Here is a 21,272-nt window from a genome sequence, read left to right as displayed (position 1 = left end):
CTGCTGGAAAAATGAAATGATAATAACAACAAGTTATTATCCTTTTATTTTTCCTTTGCACACTGCTTAAAGAAGTGGGCAACCCTCCTATGCCTAAGGAGGAGCTGCCACTAAATAAAGGGAAGTAGGACTTTCCATTCATGCTGGTACAAGACTTGAAATGGTAATACAGACTTTAAAAAAGCCTTTCATGTTAAAATATGACATTATTTGTACTTCATAAGCTTAACGTATAGGTGGGCTAAATAGTTTTATGGTGACATTTGACGCTGACATAATCATAGACGGTGTTTACTGAAATAGATTTGGTTGTACATATTATCTTGCAGGTTGCTTAGTGGATATCCTTCTCCATCAGTGCTTAAGTATTCAGAAGCATCAAGAAGCCACATTAGAAAATGTTCCCATTGCGCACTTTCATGAAAAAATCTTTGAGGAGTCGGTAAGTACTTTTTGCCCTTAAATTTCCATTTTAAGAATAATTGGTTAATTATGACAAAACTAGTCATTATTGACAATTATATCACTGCCAGATTCTTTGATTATCTTTGACAATCATTATTATTATTTTTACAAGGTCCTGTTGTTATGCCCGCCCCCAGAATTACAATATTGAGGGCAACTATAACTATGGTTACTCTGGAGGGGTGGAATGACTGGGGCTATAAGTTGGACTCCTTACGTTCCCATGGAAAGGAGGAAAACCAGGACATTTGTAAATCTAATCTTATTTTCTGGGAATTCTTAATTTTTCATCAGAGTCTCATCTGAGATTATTTTGCTTTTACAGCTGAAATTGCAAGATGAAACAAAGCAAATCCACAATTTTTGTATGGATCTCATAATTCTTTTGGGACAGTTAATTGCCATTATTGGCTCCATCAGAACTAAAATACACCTTGTAATTAGGCTGTAAATGACTTTAACAATCAATTGCATACTTCTAAAGTTGTATTGCTTCGGTTTACTTTTGGTCAATATTTCCTGACCTCATGTAAAGCAATAGTGATTCCTACTAAACTTTCCTGATAAGTGCTTGTATTGCAAGAACATCTTTGTCATATTGTAGGTGGCAAACGCATATTCTGTGGATGGTATCTTCAGTTCGTTCTGTCATACTTCTTGCAGAGTATATGATGCAAAAATTGGTGGTGGGACAATGCATCACAGGATACTAACTGATGGGGTGAACTGTTTTATGACACAGCACACCTCTCTCATGCTGCCCTATTCTGCATGTGAGTTATGTCAGTCAACCTATGGGGCAATCCATTTTGATTTACCCACCAACTTGTTCATTCACTGTACTACTTATCCACAATTTCCTGTCCTTGGACTGCTTTCTTGTCTGGCTGCTTGGAACACCAGAGGGTCTTGATTTTAAACAGTTCTGTTTTGGGCCATCAAATCAACCCACCTTTACCCTGTACTCTGTGTGCCATAATCATACTGCCATTCTCTGTCTCCTTCTACTCTTTTAGCATAGTTTAAAAGTGTTTTTACAATTCAGAGACTCCCCTAAATGGAATTAGGGGTTTCTTTTTCCTTACATAGGAATGACATATCTCATGCCCCACCCTCCTCAGCATTGAAACCCAATCCTCCTGGGAATTGCGTGGACTCCTTCACTCCACTTCCTTTGGAGTTCTTAAAATTGCCATTCTTCTCAGCATTCTAGTTGTGAATTTCATGGCAGGGGTTTAAACAGTGTTTAGACACAGAGATTAATGTATTTTTTTTTCTGGACCCCAGTATACAGAAACGCACCTTGAATAGCTTTTATTGCAATTAGAGAGGATGTGTTTTCTGCATGTTAACCGCCCCCCGTTGGACCTGGCCTTCTCGTAGGGTCCCAGTCAAGAGAAAAATCCCCTTTGGCAAACTCAATCACATAACTCTCACACATATTTCAATAAACAATATCACCAAAACATAAATAAAAAATTAAAATGAGTTCTTACTAAACTAAGTGTGGGCCAAGTTGTCCTTCAACAGTTTATTATAAATTCATTAAAAAACACAGTATAGGTAATGTCAATTTGTAAAACAATAAATTGTTGTGTATTGTTAAAAACGAACCTAAAACAATTTCATATAGCAATTCACTTAAAAAAAATTCTGTTAAACAAACACATCGGGAGAGCATACTAGACAATTATTTCATATCATTAAAGCCTCACTAGTCTAACATAGATCATTTGTTTAAAAGTCGGAATCTCTCATCTGATCAAATTTCTTCGACCAACAAATGTCCCAGAGATCTAGTGTCTAAAATTCTTTATCAAGCATCGACACGATTCGGTGGGTACTAGTATCCGACAGCCACCTTCTTCAGGAAAAACGATATCTCCCAGCCTCAAATCGTTATCTATACGTAGCTTAAAAAAGTAGTAAAAAGAAAAACATAAACATTACACATAACACATTATTCTTAGCACCCACTAAACAGTATTTATATACTGGTGATATTCCACATGATTACACATACATCAAAACACATTCATACAGAACTAGGTTCAGATACCCAGATCAAACTTGGGTATAGTTGTGAAAATACCTTAATTTCCTACACATATGTGCTTCTGGCAAATTACAAGGGTGTATATCATATCCAAAGATGAGGGTATCCATATATATCCCTTCAATATTTCCTAGATCATCCATCCAGGCTCTTCTAAGGAGGTTAGTGGGTCTGGTGCATTATTCATTATTTGCCGGTATATTTTGGACGTCCCCTTGTCAGGAATAGGGTCTACTAACCGTCTCAATTCTAGAGGGGAATAATCTGGGACGATCGCGCCTCATTGTATGTAACTTTGTAGGGCATGTGTGAGCCTCATATAGGGAAACCTCTGGGAGAGAGCCAGGGCAAATTCTTGTTTTAGTTTGTTGAAGGGGAGGGGTGCCCCGTCTCTCCACACATCTCCTAGATGCCCAATACCTATGGTCAGCCATCCTTTGAATCCCTCTAGTGTGGTTACCATCCTCAGTCGGTCACCCAACCACAGGGACGTCATGCCTGTCACCCGGCCCTGCCATCCCAAGTACCTATTTGCCTCATTCCAGCATTTGACCACTGTTGCCATGTGTGTAAGCCAGTCTTAATGCGTCCTGCGAGCATATAGAAGAGGCTCGTAATTCCAGTTAGGCATCACGTCTCTATCCATTCTATAGGTCTGTTCCTCCTTATCTGCGTACAGCCAGTCAATTATTATCATAAGTTGCGAGGCCCAATAATAAAGTTTAATGTCTGGGACCACCAGGCCCCCCTTGTAGACCCCTCTTTGTAATTTATGTAGGGCGATACAGGGCGTGCCCCCTAGCCATTGCAACGAGCAGAGCTCTTGGTCTACCTGTTTAAAGAAGGTTGATGGGACCGAGTAGGGAGTACTCTACAGAATATATAAAAGGAGTGGCATGGTCATTATATTGTATAATGCTACTCTTCCCATTAAGGTCAGTGGCAGGGTGCGCCAATGTATTATGTCTGTGTGTAGTCTGCTCAACTGGGTGAAAAGGTTCCGCTGTCAGAATATTTGTTGATTGCGAGTCACATGAATGCCCAAATATTTAAAGCCTTCTACAATTATTGGGGCTACACAAGTCGCTGAGAGCCTTGGAGGGGGACCCGACAAGGGGAACACAACCGATTTGGTCCAATTTATAGTGTAACCAGAGTAGCTCCAAAGAGTTAAAAAATATGAAGGACCCTTGCTATGAAGAAATTAGACCTAAAAAGATATAGCATTGTGTCATCTGCATACAGGCAGATACATTCTTCCCAACCCCCCTGGTGCCATTATGCCCCAAATCATCAGGCCAATTCTTATTCAATGCACCAATGTCTCCAGAGTCAGGTCAAACAGAAGCAGCGACAAGGGGCAACCCTGTCTGGTGCCTCTGCGCCATGCAAAAGTTCTTGATAACACTCCGTTGACTCTCACTCTGGCCAATGGACTTTGATGAAGCAATTTTACCCAATTGCAGCATTTTGGGCCAAAGCCTAGTCAGAATAGCGTGGCGAACAAATAGGGCCACTCTATGCTGTCAAAGACCATTAAGGCATCCAATGACATTAGCGTCATTGGCTGGGATGAGAGGGCCTTTGTTAAGTGGAGGACTGGATATTACCGCCGTAGGTTGTGGTGGGTGCTTCGATGTAGCATGAAGCCAGACTGATCAATGTGAATGATGGTGGCTAGCATAGTCACTACACTGTTTGCTTGGGCCTTGTTAAGTACCTTTGCCTCCATGTTTAGCAGGGAGATCAGCTTATAAGAGCTGCAGCTTTCTGGGAGCTTACCCGCCTTGTGCATTACCGCAATTGTGGCTGTGTGCTGGTCTATAGGCAGTGTGCCTCTTTCCCTTGCCTCCACAAACATTCTAAGCAACAGTTGCGTAATTCCGGTAGTCAAGCCCTTGAAGAGCTCACCTGGCAGTCCATTCAGACCCACCACTTTCCCTGACTTCAATGACCCCAAGGCACTAGAGAGTTTTTCTTCTGTGAGAATAGCCTCCAAGCCATCTCGCTTGTCTGTAGTTAGTGTCCGGAGTAGGAAGTCTGCAAGCAGCTCCCCGCAGTCCCTGTCAGATCTTGTGCTAACTGGGGTGTACAAACCTTCATAGTAGGAGGCAAAGGTCTCCGCTATTTCTACACTCGTTGTCTGAAGTACACCCGTTCTGTCCCTGACATCCACCACCCATGACCTTTCTTTTTCCCTTTAGTCCAACCAAGGCAACAGAATGTAGGCCTTATCCCCTATATCGTATAGTCGGCGCTGCGTGGCCAGTGCATGTGCTCACGCTACATTATCTGCCAAGGCATGCAGTTCTTGTTGGTGCATGGTTAATCTATGTTGCAGCTCTGTGCTCCTGCTAGCAGTCGCCTCTCGCTTCAGTGGCAGTATTTCCTGTTCAAGGGTCTGGAGTTTCAATGTGTCTTCCTTTTTCTTTCCCCATATCAGGGCCTGGACTTGTTCTCGTAGCACTGTTTTAAAGGCCTCCCGCAGGATTTGATGGGATGCCACGAGCCCTCATTTTCTTTAAAATACAGGTTGGCTCCATTGTGGAGTTTTTCTCTCAATTCTGCGTCCCGTAAGTACCAGGAGTCTACCCTAGGGAATTCTTTTTTGTTAATACTTGGCCCCTTAAGGACAATACTCAATGGGGAGTGGTCTGAGATGCCCCTTGCCATGTGCGTTGGCGTTGCAAAACTCTCAACCTGGTTATGGTGCGTGAATAGGTAATCTATCCACGTTGTGCCGAGTAATATGTATATTGCCTTTCGTGAGAGTTATGGAAGAAGAGATTTTTAAGATAAAGAGCCAACTGAAAGAGAGAAAATGAAAAGAAAGACCTAAGACAAATTCCGAAAAGAAGACATAACCAAAACATAAGAAGCAAGAAAAAATGACTCCTACAGAGGAAACAAAGACCAGCCCATCAACCAACTGGTCTGCCATGACTGCCCTAGGCCTTGCCCTTGACATTTCCTGCAAAGAATGGGTTGGTCACACCCAATAAATCCTAAAGCTTTTTTTTCCCCCCAACCTGAAAATACCATAATGTGAAAACCCATTAGGAGTCCTTTGCACGCAACAGGAAGCAAAGAAAGAGAAACAAATTTATAAACAGGACAAGATGGAGTGTCCACAGCCTCCTGGTTGCCACTTGGTTAACAGTTCCTGGACCTTTAAACTGTCATAGCAATAGAAGGTCTGACCATCCTTCAGAATCCGCAGAGTTGCAGGCTTCATAAGGGAGACAAAGGCCCCAAGCTTCTGTAGTGCCGGAATGTGTTCCCAGAGCTGCCAGCACCTTACAATTATTTAGTAAACAAAGCAAAGTGGATATGCCTAGATCGATCTTCACATCAATGTGTCTCCTTAGTGTATTGGCTTAACAACAATAGAGCTAAAATAAATATCGAGTGCAATCACAGTGTCCAACGCTCATCCACCTTGAGCGCCAATTTCTGCATCCACAAAAGTGAAAACAGATCTAACTGTATCAAAAGACACCAGAGCACATCAGATTATGGTAAATTTCATCATCCATGCATTTTGCACACTTCTGCAATAAATATTCTTGTGTTATGCAGTTCCCAATAAATAGAGCTTGCGTAGTGCAGATCAATCATGTTTTATTCATTCAATAAAATGTTCCACAGCCGACGTGCATTTCGCTCTGTCCAGGGCTTCCTCAAGGCTGCAAATCACATATAAAGAAATGTCAAGTGATCTATATGTCCATATGCTATGTAACAGACATGTTTACACTTCTACAAATATGTATAGAAGCATTACATATTAAATATGGTATACTACAAAATATTTTTTTGACCACCAAAAGCTCCCTTTACAACATGTATATATACATTGCCTGTGCTGATGTGCACATGCAAAAAGAGTATTATACCAAGTGTAGGTGGTGATGCACCCGAAAAAAGATAGAAAAGCCGCTGCGGGTCAATGTCAAGGGTAAAAGACTGTTTTTTGCAGTGTTAGTTGTGCAACACGAGAAATGTTGTGAGCCAAAAGACATTTCAGGGTAAGAGCCACTGCACCCATGTGGTGATCGTAATTCATAAATATGTTTCAAATGTCTCACCTCACTAGCAATATGATTCACACCCTGTTAGTTTCTATGGGTATGAATTTTAAGAATAAAATATCCAATGTTCATGTAACTGCAAAACAAATAATTACTTATGTAGACAAGACTTTTCATGATTGCTGTCATTCACATGTAAACAATTGTAGGCACATTTGATCAAAACGATTGTGAATCCTACCTTAGTGTGAGATTCACTTTTTATTCTCCGCATCCAATCGTGCACTTCTTATGTCACCAACTAATCATGCAAGTCACCCTCTGTATGGAGCCATGATACGTTCCATCTACCATAGGATAAAGAATTTGTTGAAACCCAGCAATATTTTCTTAGTATAGCTTTGATCACATATTCCTCTATGTTCTGTATATCTTCAATAATTCAACCCCAATGTCGACATATTGTCAATGTTTACTATCTCCCTAGTGTTTTTAGCGAATAAATATATGCACGGTTATTACTCCATAGTATGCCCCCTTGTATTGCCATATACATGAGTGCCTCAAGATTCCTACATTGTGGCTTTGTGGATGTTACCATAACCTGATGTGCTCTGGTGTCTTTTGATACCTTACAACTATTTGGTGGCAACAATCTGATCGGACGAAGAAATCAATTCTGCTAGCTTTCACTGGCTGTTTACGAGTGGCCACCCGAAAGATCTCTTACAGAAGAATAATATTGCCAATGTAGATCAATATAGCCCGAGGGTTGGAAGCGTTGTGCGTGTTGTATCATACAATCTATATCCCAATCACTCAATGCGGGGAAGGCCTCTTGGAACAGATGAACAACAAAGCTACAGGGATCATTCACTTCAGCCCCCTCGGGGACATCTAAACACCGCAAATTGTTCCTAGAAGACCATTTTTCCAAGTCTGCCACCCTTGAGGATAGATTGGTGATCTGCCTTTCATGCTGGGTAATCTCAGAGCTTTTAGTTTCCACTACCTTTTGAAGAGCTGACTGGGAAGCTTCAACTACTACAAGTCGTGACTGAACAATATCCATGTTTTTAGAAAGCTTCCAGAGAACCACTTGCGAAGTGCAGCCTTCAGAGCGAGCAAATCCTTCCCGTAATCCTCTCTGTGATGTCGAAGGAGACGATAGATGGCCCCCAGCGTGGGGGAATCCTGAGGCAGGCCAGCCACGGGGTCACCAACATCAGAAGGGGGTTTCTTCCCCACATCCTGATCAGATAATGAAGATGGCATAGATGGAGGAGCTTCCGCAAGGATTAACCAAGTTTTAAAACACATTTGGAACACATCGCTATCGTGTGGCATCTTCCCATATATTTGGAAACATGCTTTCTTACTACCCCTTCTGAAAAAGCAGAATGCTGATCCTATAGAGCTTGGCAATTACCGCCCAATTTCACTATTGCCAGCACCTGCAAAAATGTTAGAAAAATTGACACAGCGCCAACTCGCCAATTTCATTCACACTCACATCTTACATGATACCCATTCCGGTTTCTAGTCAGGTTACAGTACCGAGACCGCATTGGTGGAGGTGGCAGTAGCAGTGAGAATGACTGTGGGTGCTGGAGCATCAGCGATGCTGTTCCTTTTAGACTTGTCGGCTGCGTTCGACATGGTTGCACACCATATTCTTCGGGACAGACTCAAACACATGGGGCAGTTCTTTCTTGGATCCAGTCCTACCTCACAGATACAGTCTTTCTCCAACTGCATCAATGCGATCCTAAGCCACTGCGGTGCGACGTGCCACAAAACTCTGCTCTTAGCCCTCTGCTTTTTAACTCCTACCTGGTGCCACTTTTCACCCTCATAACTACCTGGGAAGGGAAGGCAGTCTCCTGTGCAGATGACACCCAGCTGGTGTTCTCATTCAAACACCACTCTAACGACTCGTTTGCCAGATTTGAGGGGTGTCTGAAGGACATCACTTACTGTATGAACAATAACAGACCAAAACTAAATGCGGACAAGACTGAGGTCCTGTTCTTTGGCCGGGCCTCCCCTTCGTCCCCAGGGTTATGGTGACCATCTGAACTAGGCTCACCACCAATTCCAGCAAATACTGCAAGGAATTTGGGCATCAACTAGGATTCCTATCTCTCCTTTGTAACCCAAGTTCGACATATCTCTTTGTCCTGCTTAGGGAAGTTAAGAAGCTTAAAGAAATCCATGTGGCAGGGTCCTAGTCCATGCTACTGTAACCTCTCAGCTGGCCTATGCGAACAGTCTGTACCTAGGGTTACCTTTGAATCTGATCCACAGACTTCAGATGGTACAAAACGCAGCAGCGAGACTTTTCCGACAGGTACCGTTCCTTCACCACATCTCCCCACATGTCAGGTAACTCCAGTGCCATGCATTATAAAGGACCTAGATATCTCAGGCATAGGCTTTGCCCATACCAACATAAACGTATACTGAGATCCAACTCCCAGCACCTGCTCTGTGTACCGAACTATGAGAAGTACCGAATGGGATGCAGGTCCTTCACAGTGAGCATCGCCAGGCTGTGGAATTCCTTACCCTCTCATAAGCGCTTAGTTGAATTAGAACTTGAGTTTAGGAAGATCTTGAAGATCTGGCTCTTTAACCAGGGATAGCCCCCTGTTGGTCCTGGTCCCTACCTGATTTCCGCCCAGCGCTCTATAAATGTCACTATTATTATTTTATTATTATTAGAGCGATATGTTAAAGCAAGCTCATCCCTGTCAGGATCCCATAGCAATTCATCTTCCGTCTCCGATGAGGGGGCATGATCAATTACACCTTGATCGAATGATGCCCGCACCAGGTCCTCAGCCTGTTCCACTAGATCCACTAGATGGCTACCGCACCTGCCCAAACCATTGGTATGAGGTAGCTGAAGAATCAGAGCCCACAAATATCTTGCTCCTACCCAGATAGGAGACCAGCACTGACTGAGCCGCCTGATCCAGGCCCTCATTCCGGTCACTGTCAGAGAGGTCTGAAAAAGAAAAGAAACCCTCTTGTCCAGCCAAGCCCCCCCCCCCTGGTCGCCGCCCGCTCCAGACTGCCAGGGTACAGCAGCTGAGAAGCTTGAAGAAATGTTGTCGTAAGGTGTGAGCTCAAGGTTGTGGAGCGCCCTGCTTCAGAATTGAGAGAGTGCCCACAGACCACAGGCAGAACACATTGAGGTGGCAAGATGGAGATAGAACGAGCCGACTTGTTACTGAAAGATGTAGCTTCCTTAAGACCAGGAGGAGAGGGGTTATTCACAGATTTGTCATTCAGGCCTAAATCCTTGCCTGGTTCCATGGTGACTGGAGCCACATTCAGAGGCAGACCTGTTGTTAAGAACGCTTCCATTGTGCACTGAGTACAGGATAACCCAGTGTCTTTTCCAGATATGTTGGAGCCCATATCCTCTGATGTGGTTTCTAAGGTGGATAAGCCCAATGAAACCTCCACTCTTTCCAGAGTATTTGAGGAGGGAACAGAAGGGCGTGTAGGGGCTTTATCCCCTTTCAGCCCACTACGGCTGCTCAAAGAGCTATTCTTGAACGGTATTAAGGACATTTTCTCCAGCTTAGGGGAGGCATCAATACCTGCTTGGCATATTTTCTTTGATCATTTTGCAGGCCTCTTGCCCGATATCCTTATAGTGCCTCTTCTGCCTCCCTTCCTTTATGCCCGAGCCTTCATCCTCTGTGTGACCTCAGTTCAACCCACCCACCTGCTAAGTATTCGGTGCCTAGCCAGAAATGATGAATCAAGCAGGGAGACTGTCCCGTAGCAGAGATGCAGCAGCTGGGAATTCAGAACTACAACAATGTTGCCCTGCAGCTTGGAGGAAGCACCCCGTAGCTTATGGAGGTCACTGACTGGAGTACTTGCACCAGGCAGCAAAGCAGAGGTTTTTGTGCCCCCTCCTCTGGCAACATGTGAGACAATGTGGTAGTAACAGCTGAGAGCCAATAGCGGGATGCTATGTTCCAGTGCCGGGTTCACGTCAGGAGCCAGTCAGCACTCCAATGCTGCTGGCTCCTGTCCTGATGGCTGCCGGCTGCTGGGTTGGGCAAAAGATCATTTGGAGGTCTGAGACAGCAAAAGGCAGAGGAATCCCTACTTGAACGTTGCTGGTAACTCATTGATAGATGGGAGGGAGTCACAGGGTGGACTGACGATGGGGCTCAAGCTGACATACATGCACCAGGCGTGCTCTGGATGCCTGTCCTCAGCACCAGCCTCATCACAGGCCCCAGCAAAGTACTGCTTTACATGCCCTACCTTTTAAATACACTGCACCCTGCCCATTGGAGTGCCTAGGGCCTACCATGGGGGGTGACCTATATGTAATAAAACGGAAGGATGTTTGCCTGGCAAGCAGTTTAACTTGCCGGTTTGAAATGGCAGCATAAAACTTCACAGACAGGCTGTGCAATGGCAGGCCTGAGCTATGTTTAAAGGACTACTGAGTGAGTGTCACAATTAGTGCTGTAGGCCCACTAGTAGCATTTAATTTCCAGGCCCTGTGCACATATTGTGGACTTTACTAGGGAAATACAAGTAAATTAAATATGCCAATTGTGGATAAGTCAATATTTAGAGTACAGAGCATGTGCACTTTAGCACTGGTTAGCAGTGTTAAAGTGCCCAGAATCCTAAAGCCAACAAAAAGGGGTAAGAAAAAAGGGAGGAGGAAGGCAAAACGTTTGCGGGGTGACCCTGCAGAGAGGATCAGGTCCAACAATTATGGTGGGTGTTCCTATTTAACTAAAGGGAAAGATTGTGAAATTATTTTAAGCAGATAATGTGGTTTTTCTATCATTGAGTGAACTTTCTAAGTTTTAAGGGTTTTGAAAACGACTGCACAATCAATCATCTGAAAAATGGTGGTCTCTACTTGATACCAGAGAAGATACAGGTTAGGTTTAATTCATGCCTAGATGTAATTACCCCAATAGTACGAAGGGCACTTTGTCAGTCTTCACATAAACATATAAATGTAACAGTTTCAGGGAAAAAAAGATACTGTTGCACTTGTGAAATGGACTTTATAGAAACCTTGTTGCCCTTTTATGAGGTTTTTTTTACGAACTCATGTAGTGTTTGAAGACACAGTGGCTTTATTCAAGAGTAATGGAAAATTATCTTGCAGGATATTTTGTGATTAAAATACATAGTGAAATATTTACTGCTATTTTTGATTCACAGCTTTATTCTATTATTTTTTTTAAATTATATGTTGTCATGGATTTTAGCTGAAACAGTAAAGTTAAGATTTTTTTTAGAAAAAAGAGAAAAGCATACTTTTAAAAAATTATTTTCTCAAATGTGTGTTTTTTTTTTAAAGTCAAGACTTGTTTGGAGCATAAACCTTTAGACCATTCTTAAATATAAGCCACTTTAATAAAGCAAATAGTCTTGGAGGTTTTCATCAGACAGTCCCTGCCTATTTATGGAATACCTCTTTTTATATTATTCATTTACACATCAACGTGACATCATGTTAGTTTTATAATCAGTAGCCGCCAACGGGTTTAAAATGCTTATGTGAATGACACAACTGGGTGCCTGCAACCCGGAGGCTGGAAGTGAAAACAGTAGGCAACAATAGACTACATGTCAAATAGTATGCAAAGGTATCGCAACCCCTTTAAGCCATGTCCTGTGAAACGTAAGGGGAGAGAAAACATCATTTAGATGGGCTTATTAACAGAAGCAAAAACCCATAAATTGAACTAGAATAAAGCCCTCCTTCCCGCCCCTTCCACCGCTCCTATCTCCTCTGCACCCTATATTGCTCGTATATCATGTCTAACGTATTAACTAACACCAGGTCGTTCTTTATCAGCTCTTTTAGGGATCAGTGTTTTGAGTGGTAGCAGTGAGGCGCAGAATTTGTAGGTGCTTAGGGCAAGTTATTTCCCTACATTCCTTGCTGAGGATAGTGATAAATGGAGCCCACAGTTCCAGGTATGCTTCCGCTTTGTTTTCTGCCAACATAGGCGCTCCATTCCCAATACCGACCACAACCTTCTTAACCATGCCATATGGTCTGGGACCCTCTCTGCGCCCCAGTGGACCAGTAGCTCTAACCGTGCAACATTAAGGCCTAAGGCTATCTGCCTCCAGCACAGGGTAAATGTCAGAGGATTGGGGAGACCCACCAAGATATAAGCAGGGAAACGTGGGATGTCTGCTTTGAAGGCTTCATTTTTGTCCTGGAGTATCAGGTCCCAGTATCTTACCAATTTGGGGCAATGCCAAAGTAAGTGCACTAAGGAGCCTGTCTGTTCGTACCCATGCCAGCAATAGACCAGGCAGTCTTTGTTGCAGTGGTTCAGTCGGGCCGGTGTTAGATACCAGTATGCAGCTACCTTATATGCTGCTGCAATACCTGGAATGCAGGCCCGGACTGGCCATTACGGGCACCGGGAAATCCCCCGGTGCGCCGCTAGGGTGGGGGGTGGTTTTTAGCACCTGGGGGCCGTTTTTGATACAGCTCCTTAACGCTGCAAAAACGGCCCTGTAACAAAATAGGCCAAAAAACGGCCCTGGCAAAGATCACGGTCGCACCCCCAACCCAGGGGGTTGGGGGGCCGGCCGAGCACTTTGCCAGTGCCCGTTTGGGTTCCCAGTCCGGCCCTGCTGGAATGTTGTGTGCTATATGATGGGTTCTGAAATAAATGTCCTGCCTATCTTTATCTGTGAGGGATCTGCCCATTTCCTCCTCCCACCTTAGCTGCCCCTTGGTTTTCGTAGGAGAGGTGTCCGCCGAGAGGAAGGCATAGAGTTCTGATATACGGCGTTTGTTGTCACTATTAGTAATGAGCCACTTTTCGAACTGGTTTAATTGGCGAGAAGTCCCTGGTGTCATCTTCGGAGAGGATACCCATTGACATACTTGGTAATAGGTGTATTGGTCCGCTGCTCGCTACATCTCTAGGCGCTCCGGCTGGGGAGTCTCGGGCAGTGGTCGAAGTGGGGAAAAAAAAGTAGAGGAACTTTGGGCGGAGAATCAGGGGGCGGGAAAAATCTGAGGATGGATCCGTGGGCTTAGTCAGAGGTGTGGCTTGAAAGAGCAAAACATACTACTTTTTAGTACATTTGGCATCTCACTGACCAGATACAGCTTATAACGTTATTTAATTCAAACAATGGATGGACATGTTTATTTGAGGTTTAATATATGTTATTTAAATTAAAATACATCTACAATGTGGGACATGTTTCCAATCACAGAATGGTCCAAATACACTTATAAGTGGAATCATTAGCCATTTGACTCCGAGCCATGCATTTTTCTTTCAACAGCACTTCTACTTTCTTTTTCTAACCATTTCTGAACATACAATTTGGGTTTAAATTCTATTAAAGAGGTTTTAGGGTTCAGATGTCGGTTAAGAAAGAAGATCGGAAGACCAGTAAAGGTGTTTTAGGCATTCAGACGTGGGTATGGGTACCAGGTACTAAGGGGTTTTAGGGTTTAGTGTTGGGTAGTGATAATTGGTGGTAAGGGTATTTTAGGTTTCAATTGGCAGACAGAGGTAAAAGGAGGAAGGAGGTGTTGGAAATTTGCCCTTTCTGCAGGCCACCCCAATTTTCTTTTTGGCCTTTGTGCAGAGCTCTATTTTTACTGTCAATTGAACTCTGTGTACTTAACCCCTGATATCCATTGATAAAATGCTTGTGCTCATTCTTTCAACATGGTAAAATCGGTACACTCCTGATTGGAATATTTACCTTATCTATAAGTCCCTAATATATGGTACCCACAGTCTATCTAGGGCCTGTAAGTTAAACATCACCAGTGGGCTGGAGCACTCTTTGTCATAACTACTATAGTGACAGAGTAAAGCATGCTTTCAGGTTTGCCACTGAAACCTGGTTTTGCTGTTTAAAACTGCCAATTTGGCCTGTCAAACTACACCCGTTTAGCAGGCCTAACCCATCCTTTTAAATATTAATAAGTCACCCCTAAGGTAGGCCTTATTGCCCAAAGAGTATGGTACACAGCATTTAAAAGTAAGACATGTAGAAGTTCAGAATTCCATATGCCCTTACAGCGAAAAATCATAAAAGCTATGTTATCTGTAGCAAGGCCGGTTGCTTCCATAAAGAAACAAGGGATTACATTATAACACCTTATAATGCTACTTTCAGATTGGTAATAGTTACAGAAATATTTTAAGGACTCTTTTTAATAGCTAAACAAAATCCAATTAAATGGTCAAATTGAATATTTTCAAACTAGTATGAAAAAGGTACTTTTTAAAAATTACATTTTGCCGGCCTAAAGCCTCTGTGTTCCTTTAACTGAGTATTCAAGTCACCTGGCAGCTTGGTGGCCCTCCTGTGGTGAACAGTGTACTGCTCACAGGACAGGAACAATGAACATTGGGTATGGGGAAGTATTTTCCTCCACCTTGACCCTTGGATTGTCTGGGGGCTGTGTTCAGTCCCAGGGTACACTTCAAAGGGTTGGCCAAGCAAGGACCTTAATAAATATTTTATCAGGGTCCTCCACTGTCACAGGCCGATTTAGCTCACAAACAGGACTGCCTTCCTTTTTTGTCGTTCTAGTCAGCCAAACACCATAGAGCTGCCCCCGAAGTGGCTTGGAGGGACCACTGGGTTGGTGCTTTGAGAATTCTCTTTGACATTGGAGTGTCAAATCTTGCTTGAATGCCACTTCTGGCTTGCGAGGTCTGCTGGGGTTTAACATATAACATTTGGATGTGTACTACAAAGAAGGGAAACAGAATGCCAAAACATGTTGTGGGTATCTACGGTCTGGCTGTTGAAACCTCAGCTTTGATTTTACCAGACTTCGGTCTCTCTGTTGGATGGGGTACAGAGACTGCCTAAAACTGGCTTTTAGTGTTAGATGTAGGAAGACACTGGGTTTACCATAGTATATTCACTACGCATACCCCAGACCTCCGAGCCCAAGTTTAGTGTGGCCGAAGACTTAAGCCATCTTGAAAATGCCCAAAGTGGGTTGGGTTAGCTCTAGGAACCTTACATCATTGGTTAGAGCATCCCCTGGTATCATTCTCACCCACAAGCTTGAGCCTGACATTAATGTAAATTCTTCAGCAACCCACTTCAGAGCACTCCTTGACCTGTGGAAAATCAGAAGAGGGCTACACCTGCTGGCTGTGACCTGAGAAAAGCCCTAAAGGACCATACCTGCTCACTCTTGTACCAAGACAAAGAAGTGGACTCAAAGGGTCATACGGCTGACCTCCTGTTCAAGTTACAGAGATGCAGCAAGCTACAAGAGGCCTTTCCTGTAACTGCCCAGCTGATCAGTGGCACCTCAACCTGGAATGGTCTCTGTCTGCCATTGTGTGCATCTTTAAGTGCCTTCCCTGGTATCCTGGGAAGATTTATAAGTGTACTCATGTGGTGGATTGGGACTTGAAAGACTAAAATCAGAAGATTAAATCCTTGACAGGATAAACCTCATTGGTGCATCTGACCTGTGCTCCATTGTGGTCCGCGTCACATTGTGCCGAGGTCCCTATCTATCATGACCATTGACATTCATTAGCACTTTAAGGTTCTTGGTGCTATTTTACCTAAAACTTTAAAAATCATATCTCCAGTTCTCCTTATTGCGTTTTTGTTTATTACATTTTACTCTATATTCTTCTAATTTTGGAATTTTTATTGCTTTGCATTTTAACTTCATTACTGTTTTAGTACTGCCTAAATACTTTACACATTGCCTCTAAGTTAAGCCCATCTGCTCTGTGCAATAGCTACCAGAGGGTTACCTCAGGTTTAATTAGTGACATGAACTGTGATTATCACATGAGGTGGGTACCTACCCCCCTCAGATACTTTTGACAAGGGGGTTTAGGGATTAGAAGCATTTAGTGGTAAAGGCAGATAAAGCTTTTTGTAGCAAACAGGGGCAAGAAGTGGTAAAGGGTTTTTAGGGTTCAGGGGTGGGTAAAGGGAGGTAAGGTCTTTTTACGGTTCAGGGGTGGGTAGAGAAAGGGCAATATGGTGATTTCAGGCTTTAGCAGTGGGTAGAGGTAGAGGAAAGTAAGGAGTATTTGGAGTTCGCTCAGTAGAGGTAGATGGTTTTAAGGGGGTTTTAGGGTTCAGGGGTGGGTAGTGGCAAAAGGAGGAAAGGTGTTTTTAGGGGTCACGGGATGAAAAAGTTGAAGGGTGCCAAGGGTATTTTAGGGTTCAGGTGTGGGTAGAGTAAAGGGAAGTCAGGGATGTTTAGGGTTCTGGGACAGGTAGAGGGAAAGGGAGGTAAGGGGTTTCTAGGGGTGGATAGAAGTAAAGGGAGGTAAGGAGTTTTAGGATTCAGAGGTCGGTAGAGGTAAAACGTTTTTAAGGTTCAGTGGTGATAGAGGAAAAGAGAAGTGATGGGGTTTTAAGGTTCAGGAGAGGAAAGGGGAAACGGGTGCCAAGGGGGTTTAGAGTTCAGGAGTGGGTAGAGGTAAAGGGTGATAAGGATTTTCTGGGGTATTTAGGGCCAGGTAACGTTAACGGAAGATAAGGGTTTAGTGGGATGTAGCGGTAAAGGGAGGTTAGGGCTTTTGAAGGTTAAGAGTTGAGTAGAGGTAAAGGGAGGAAAGAGATTTTTAAGGTTCAGGGGAGAGAAGAGGTAAGCGGTACCAAGGGGGGATTTTAGGGTTCAAGGGTGGGTAGAGGTAAGGGTTTTTAGGATTCCGGGGCAGGTAGAGGTAAATCTAGTTTACATTTTTTTAAGATTTGTGCCGGCAGAATTAAAAGATGGTAATAGGCAGTGCTTTTAATGGGAACTGTAGGTTCCCACTAAATTGAGCTGGGAACAAGCGGGTTGGTTTGGGGCAGAGGTAGGGGAAGGGGCACGGCTAGGAGGAAGGAAAAGGGTAAGAAATTAAATGGATCAAGTTTTTAAACAGGCGTTTCTGGTATCTGGTATATTCCTTCTGTATATATGTGTAAAAAAGTGTACATTTAATCTATCTTTCGGATTGTCCTTGTGTACGGATTATCTCAATACATGACACATAAAAAAACATTTTGTAATTCTATACCATGCACAGTAACGAATAGTGTGGGCACTTAAGAATGAAAACTTGGCAAATTATATACCATGATTCTAACATCCGTAGTTTTCTAATGTATTATCACTACGGTGCCCAAAAACCTCATACCACATTACACCGACCACGCTGTCTTTACGTAGTTTAATCTACTCTATGACATGTATATTGGAGATTATAAACTGTAGGAAAAAGTAAGGCAATACCACTTGCCTTGTCCCTAGAATTAAACAAGGCTCTTTGCAATCATTGGTTCACCCCAACCATTACTATACCGCACTTGCACCTCCAAGAATAACCTGGGCTGTTTTTTCATTAAGATGAAACGTAAATACATTTACAAACCATCAGCATCACAGCCTCACAATATATGCCAACAGGTGTCTTTTAATGCGAGCAATAGATTCCAATGAGCAGGAGAGTAGTTTAAATAAAATGGCCAGCTTAAATGCATGCCTGCAGAGCAGCTCTTCTGAGTATCCCATGTATGGCCTTTAAATGTGTAGGGCTTCTACAAACCTTAACCTGTTTTAGAAATGTTTAACCACTTTAGACCCTACCAAGAAGAAAAAGTCTGTTATAATGTGTGCAAAGGGAATGGCCCCTTAGAACCAAAGGACATTCGTTTTGAGACAGTGCGCATCTCCCTCCCCAAAGAAAAAGGTAGACCCCCACTGGTAAGATCGGGAGGTCCTGAACTGTAACACTTGTGCCTCGCTAACACTGGTGAGTGGGATTGAGAGACAGGACAGGCTGCCTTGATGCAAGGCCTGTGGGGCTGGTAGCTACATTCCAGCGAAGGTGACTCAAAACAACAGCACCTGCACTGCAAACACGCACAGGAACATACTGGCGTTCCCACGCACTTACATATCAGTTACATACATTTCTTTTTACAAATGCTTATACTCGCTGATGTCTGCTCTGCTGTGCCTCGATTGCCATCGTCTCTGCTTCACTGTCACTTTTTCACCCCTTTACACCTCAGCCTGGCTAGAGCAAAAGAATAGAACGGAAAAAAAGAAAAGTGGAGTTGGCCATGCTGACATGTTAATTAACAATTTATTTCAGATCCACATCAGATGTTAGCAGCGAGTGTTTATCTTGATGTTCCATCTTGTCAGAGATGGGTGCTTTAGTTATTGCGCAGCGGAAGGTTGATGCCAGATTCCCTAAAACGATTGGCCTGATGTTCTTCGCCCCATATTTCAGGGCTCCGTTTTAATAAAGCGAGGCTTGATTTATTCATAAAGCTCCTGTTATCACCTCACCTGTTGATCTGACTCATGCCTTCTTCTGGGGGTAAGCATCACCAGGGCTGCAGCTTCCTCATTGCCCTGCAGGCTCATATTCAAGTTACAGATAGGAAAGTGCTGAGAAGGGGCTGGAAGCCAGTGATCCTTAGCCAGCCAGCAGGTGGTACATGAAAGACTGCTTCTAAATAGCCTGTGCAGGATACAGACAACAAATGTATGTTTCTTCTCCTCTCCCTTTGTTCTCAGCCGTGAGGGTTGCAAGCAGCTGTAACAGGAGGCTTTGAGGTTGCTCTGTGGGCAGTGCAGGTCAATCGCACTGCCTTAATCTGTAGTCCTTTCACTTGCTAATGGCTTTGAATTGCCTTTCAAATGGTTTAGATAAGCGGTGAAAAGTTCTTCTGTCCCCTCGGCATCCCCACACCTGTTCCCCCCCTCCCCCCCGTGTCCCCCTCACCCCAAATTCTGAGGGGATACATCCCCCGTGTCCCCCACACTTCCTACGCAAAACTAATGGCCCTTTCAGTGTTGCTTTGAAGGCCCCTGTGCCTAGTTACAGAGAAGAAGGGGGAGGAGACCATTCCTACCGTCCTGTGATGCTTTTTAAAAATAAAGAAGTAGGGGAACGGACTGTAATCATTTTTCAAAGTAGGGGCACGCCGTGACCTTCCGATCCCACCCACTTCTACCACTGGTCTCGGGCCCGGTAGCCTCTGCCGGGGTCTGCTAGTGCCTCCTTCCTTCGGGTGCCTATATTTACTCCCGGGGGCCACAGGAAGTGGGCCGGCGGGCTCAAATGATTTGCTTTTTTAGGCGGCGGCACGGAGCGATTGAGAAGCACGTCCTAGGCATCCGCCATCTTGGCCACACCCTGTCCCTGCCTATTTATAATAGTCAAATAGTTTAGTGACAGCAAGCCTAACAAAATAGTAGCTTAATAAAATATGATAGGTAAAACATTTTCCCTCTGTTTTCAGGAGATGCAGCTGTTAATCAATTTCCTTTAACATGGATTTAGGATTCCGCATTACTTCCTGGTGAAAGTAAAGCCTCTCCGGTCACATAAAGAATCCTGCCTATAAGTACATTTACCAGAAAAGTCATGTTTCACTAAAGTGATAAACATGTTGAAAATGTGAAATGTATTTAACTTTCAGGCGGGGTATTGGTCTTATCCATAAGAACAACAACAAGCATTGTTTTCTGTTACTCAAAGTTGCCAGCTCACCTAATAAATGTTAATCACAAACTATAAAGTTCGAAACATTAGAAAACAATCACAGATTCACAATTGCAGACTGCCTGGAAAAAAAGAAAAGACAAAAAAAAGAAACGAAAAAACAGAGAAAAAAATGTCTGACAGTGAATCATTGAGAGACACTGTCAATGCAGTGCTGACAATAAAAGCAGATCACATGGGTCCTGTATCTAAGAGCCGGCACAAGCATAGCAGGGACATAGATGACAGATGTGGGGAGAAACTTGGTAAAGGAGGAGAAATGAAGGAAACAAGGGCATAGAGTACAAACTCTGTTTGATTTTGCAATATGACGATCATATATTATAGTGACAATAATCAAACAGCATTCCCATTTGACTCTCTTCCAAAGTATTTTATGAGTTTCTTTAGTTGAACATGTGGTATGCTGTCCAAGTGCATGTGTGCCAGACCGTGACTTAACATATTAGCTTAATTGAATCTATAATGGTTGATATTCCGAAATGAGCCTTCTTATAATTGGCTAATTAACAAATAAGTAATTTTAATGATAATCAGAACATGTTTTTATCTTGCAGGCTTTAGATGTTATCTTGACAGAGCTCTCAAAGATGATGGATGAAGATATGGAAGATTTCTTTGAATATGAAAGAAAAATGGAGTTGGGGGAATTTATTTAAAGAGAACTGCCTGCTTTGCTACCAATTACTAAGTAGTCTTGTACATATTGTATCTAAGTAAAAAATAAATATAAATAAATTATAAGTGTTCTACAAATTCTAACATGGTTATGGATTATGTTTTTGGACCTTTGCCACCTTATCAATGGTTGCATCGTATTGAGGGCTTGAAGATGGCTGGTGCTCTCAAATCAGAATGAAGATCATTTGTTTCGGCTGAAAAAAATAGGGAAAGTGAAACAATCCCTTTTAAATAATATATATCATGGCTCAATAAGGAAATATTTATTCTTTAAGAAAGTAACTATTATATTTGGAAGTAAAATAAGACACTTAGTATTTTTGTGTACAAAGCTGAGGATCATTACTGTCAACCACTTTCCTCAGATTCCGGCAACAGCTCACATCTTCCACACTCACAAAGTTGTTTACACATCTGCTGTAAGACATTGGGATATTAATTGTGCAGATGTGAGTTTCCCACGAGGAATGGGTCTACAATTGC

At 43.1% G+C, this 21,272-nt stretch overlaps 1 protein-coding gene across 1 annotated transcript in view; it reads left to right on the top strand.

The window, feature by feature from the left end:
- The window catches only part of LOC144825052 (uncharacterized), a 236,253-nt gene extending 215,434 nt beyond the window's left edge, over positions 1 to 20,819 (top strand). The window contains exons 11-12 of the mRNA XM_078683962.1: positions 330 to 442; positions 20,666 to 20,819. Of these exons, the coding sequence (XP_078540088.1) occupies positions 330 to 442; positions 20,666 to 20,767 (215 nt within the window). The 3' untranslated portion in view covers positions 20,768 to 20,819. The remainder of the gene's footprint in view (positions 1 to 329; positions 443 to 20,665) is intronic.
- The last annotated feature ends 453 nt before the right edge of the window (positions 20,820 to 21,272 follow it).

This window comes from Lissotriton helveticus, chromosome 3_1, assembly GCF_964261635.1.
Source record: "Lissotriton helveticus chromosome 3_1, aLisHel1.1, whole genome shotgun sequence".
NCBI classification, from domain to species: domain Eukaryota; kingdom Metazoa; phylum Chordata; class Amphibia; order Caudata; family Salamandridae; genus Lissotriton; species Lissotriton helveticus.
Note: the sequence above shows the minus strand (reverse complement) of the source record. Positions and strands in the feature narration are given on the sequence as shown.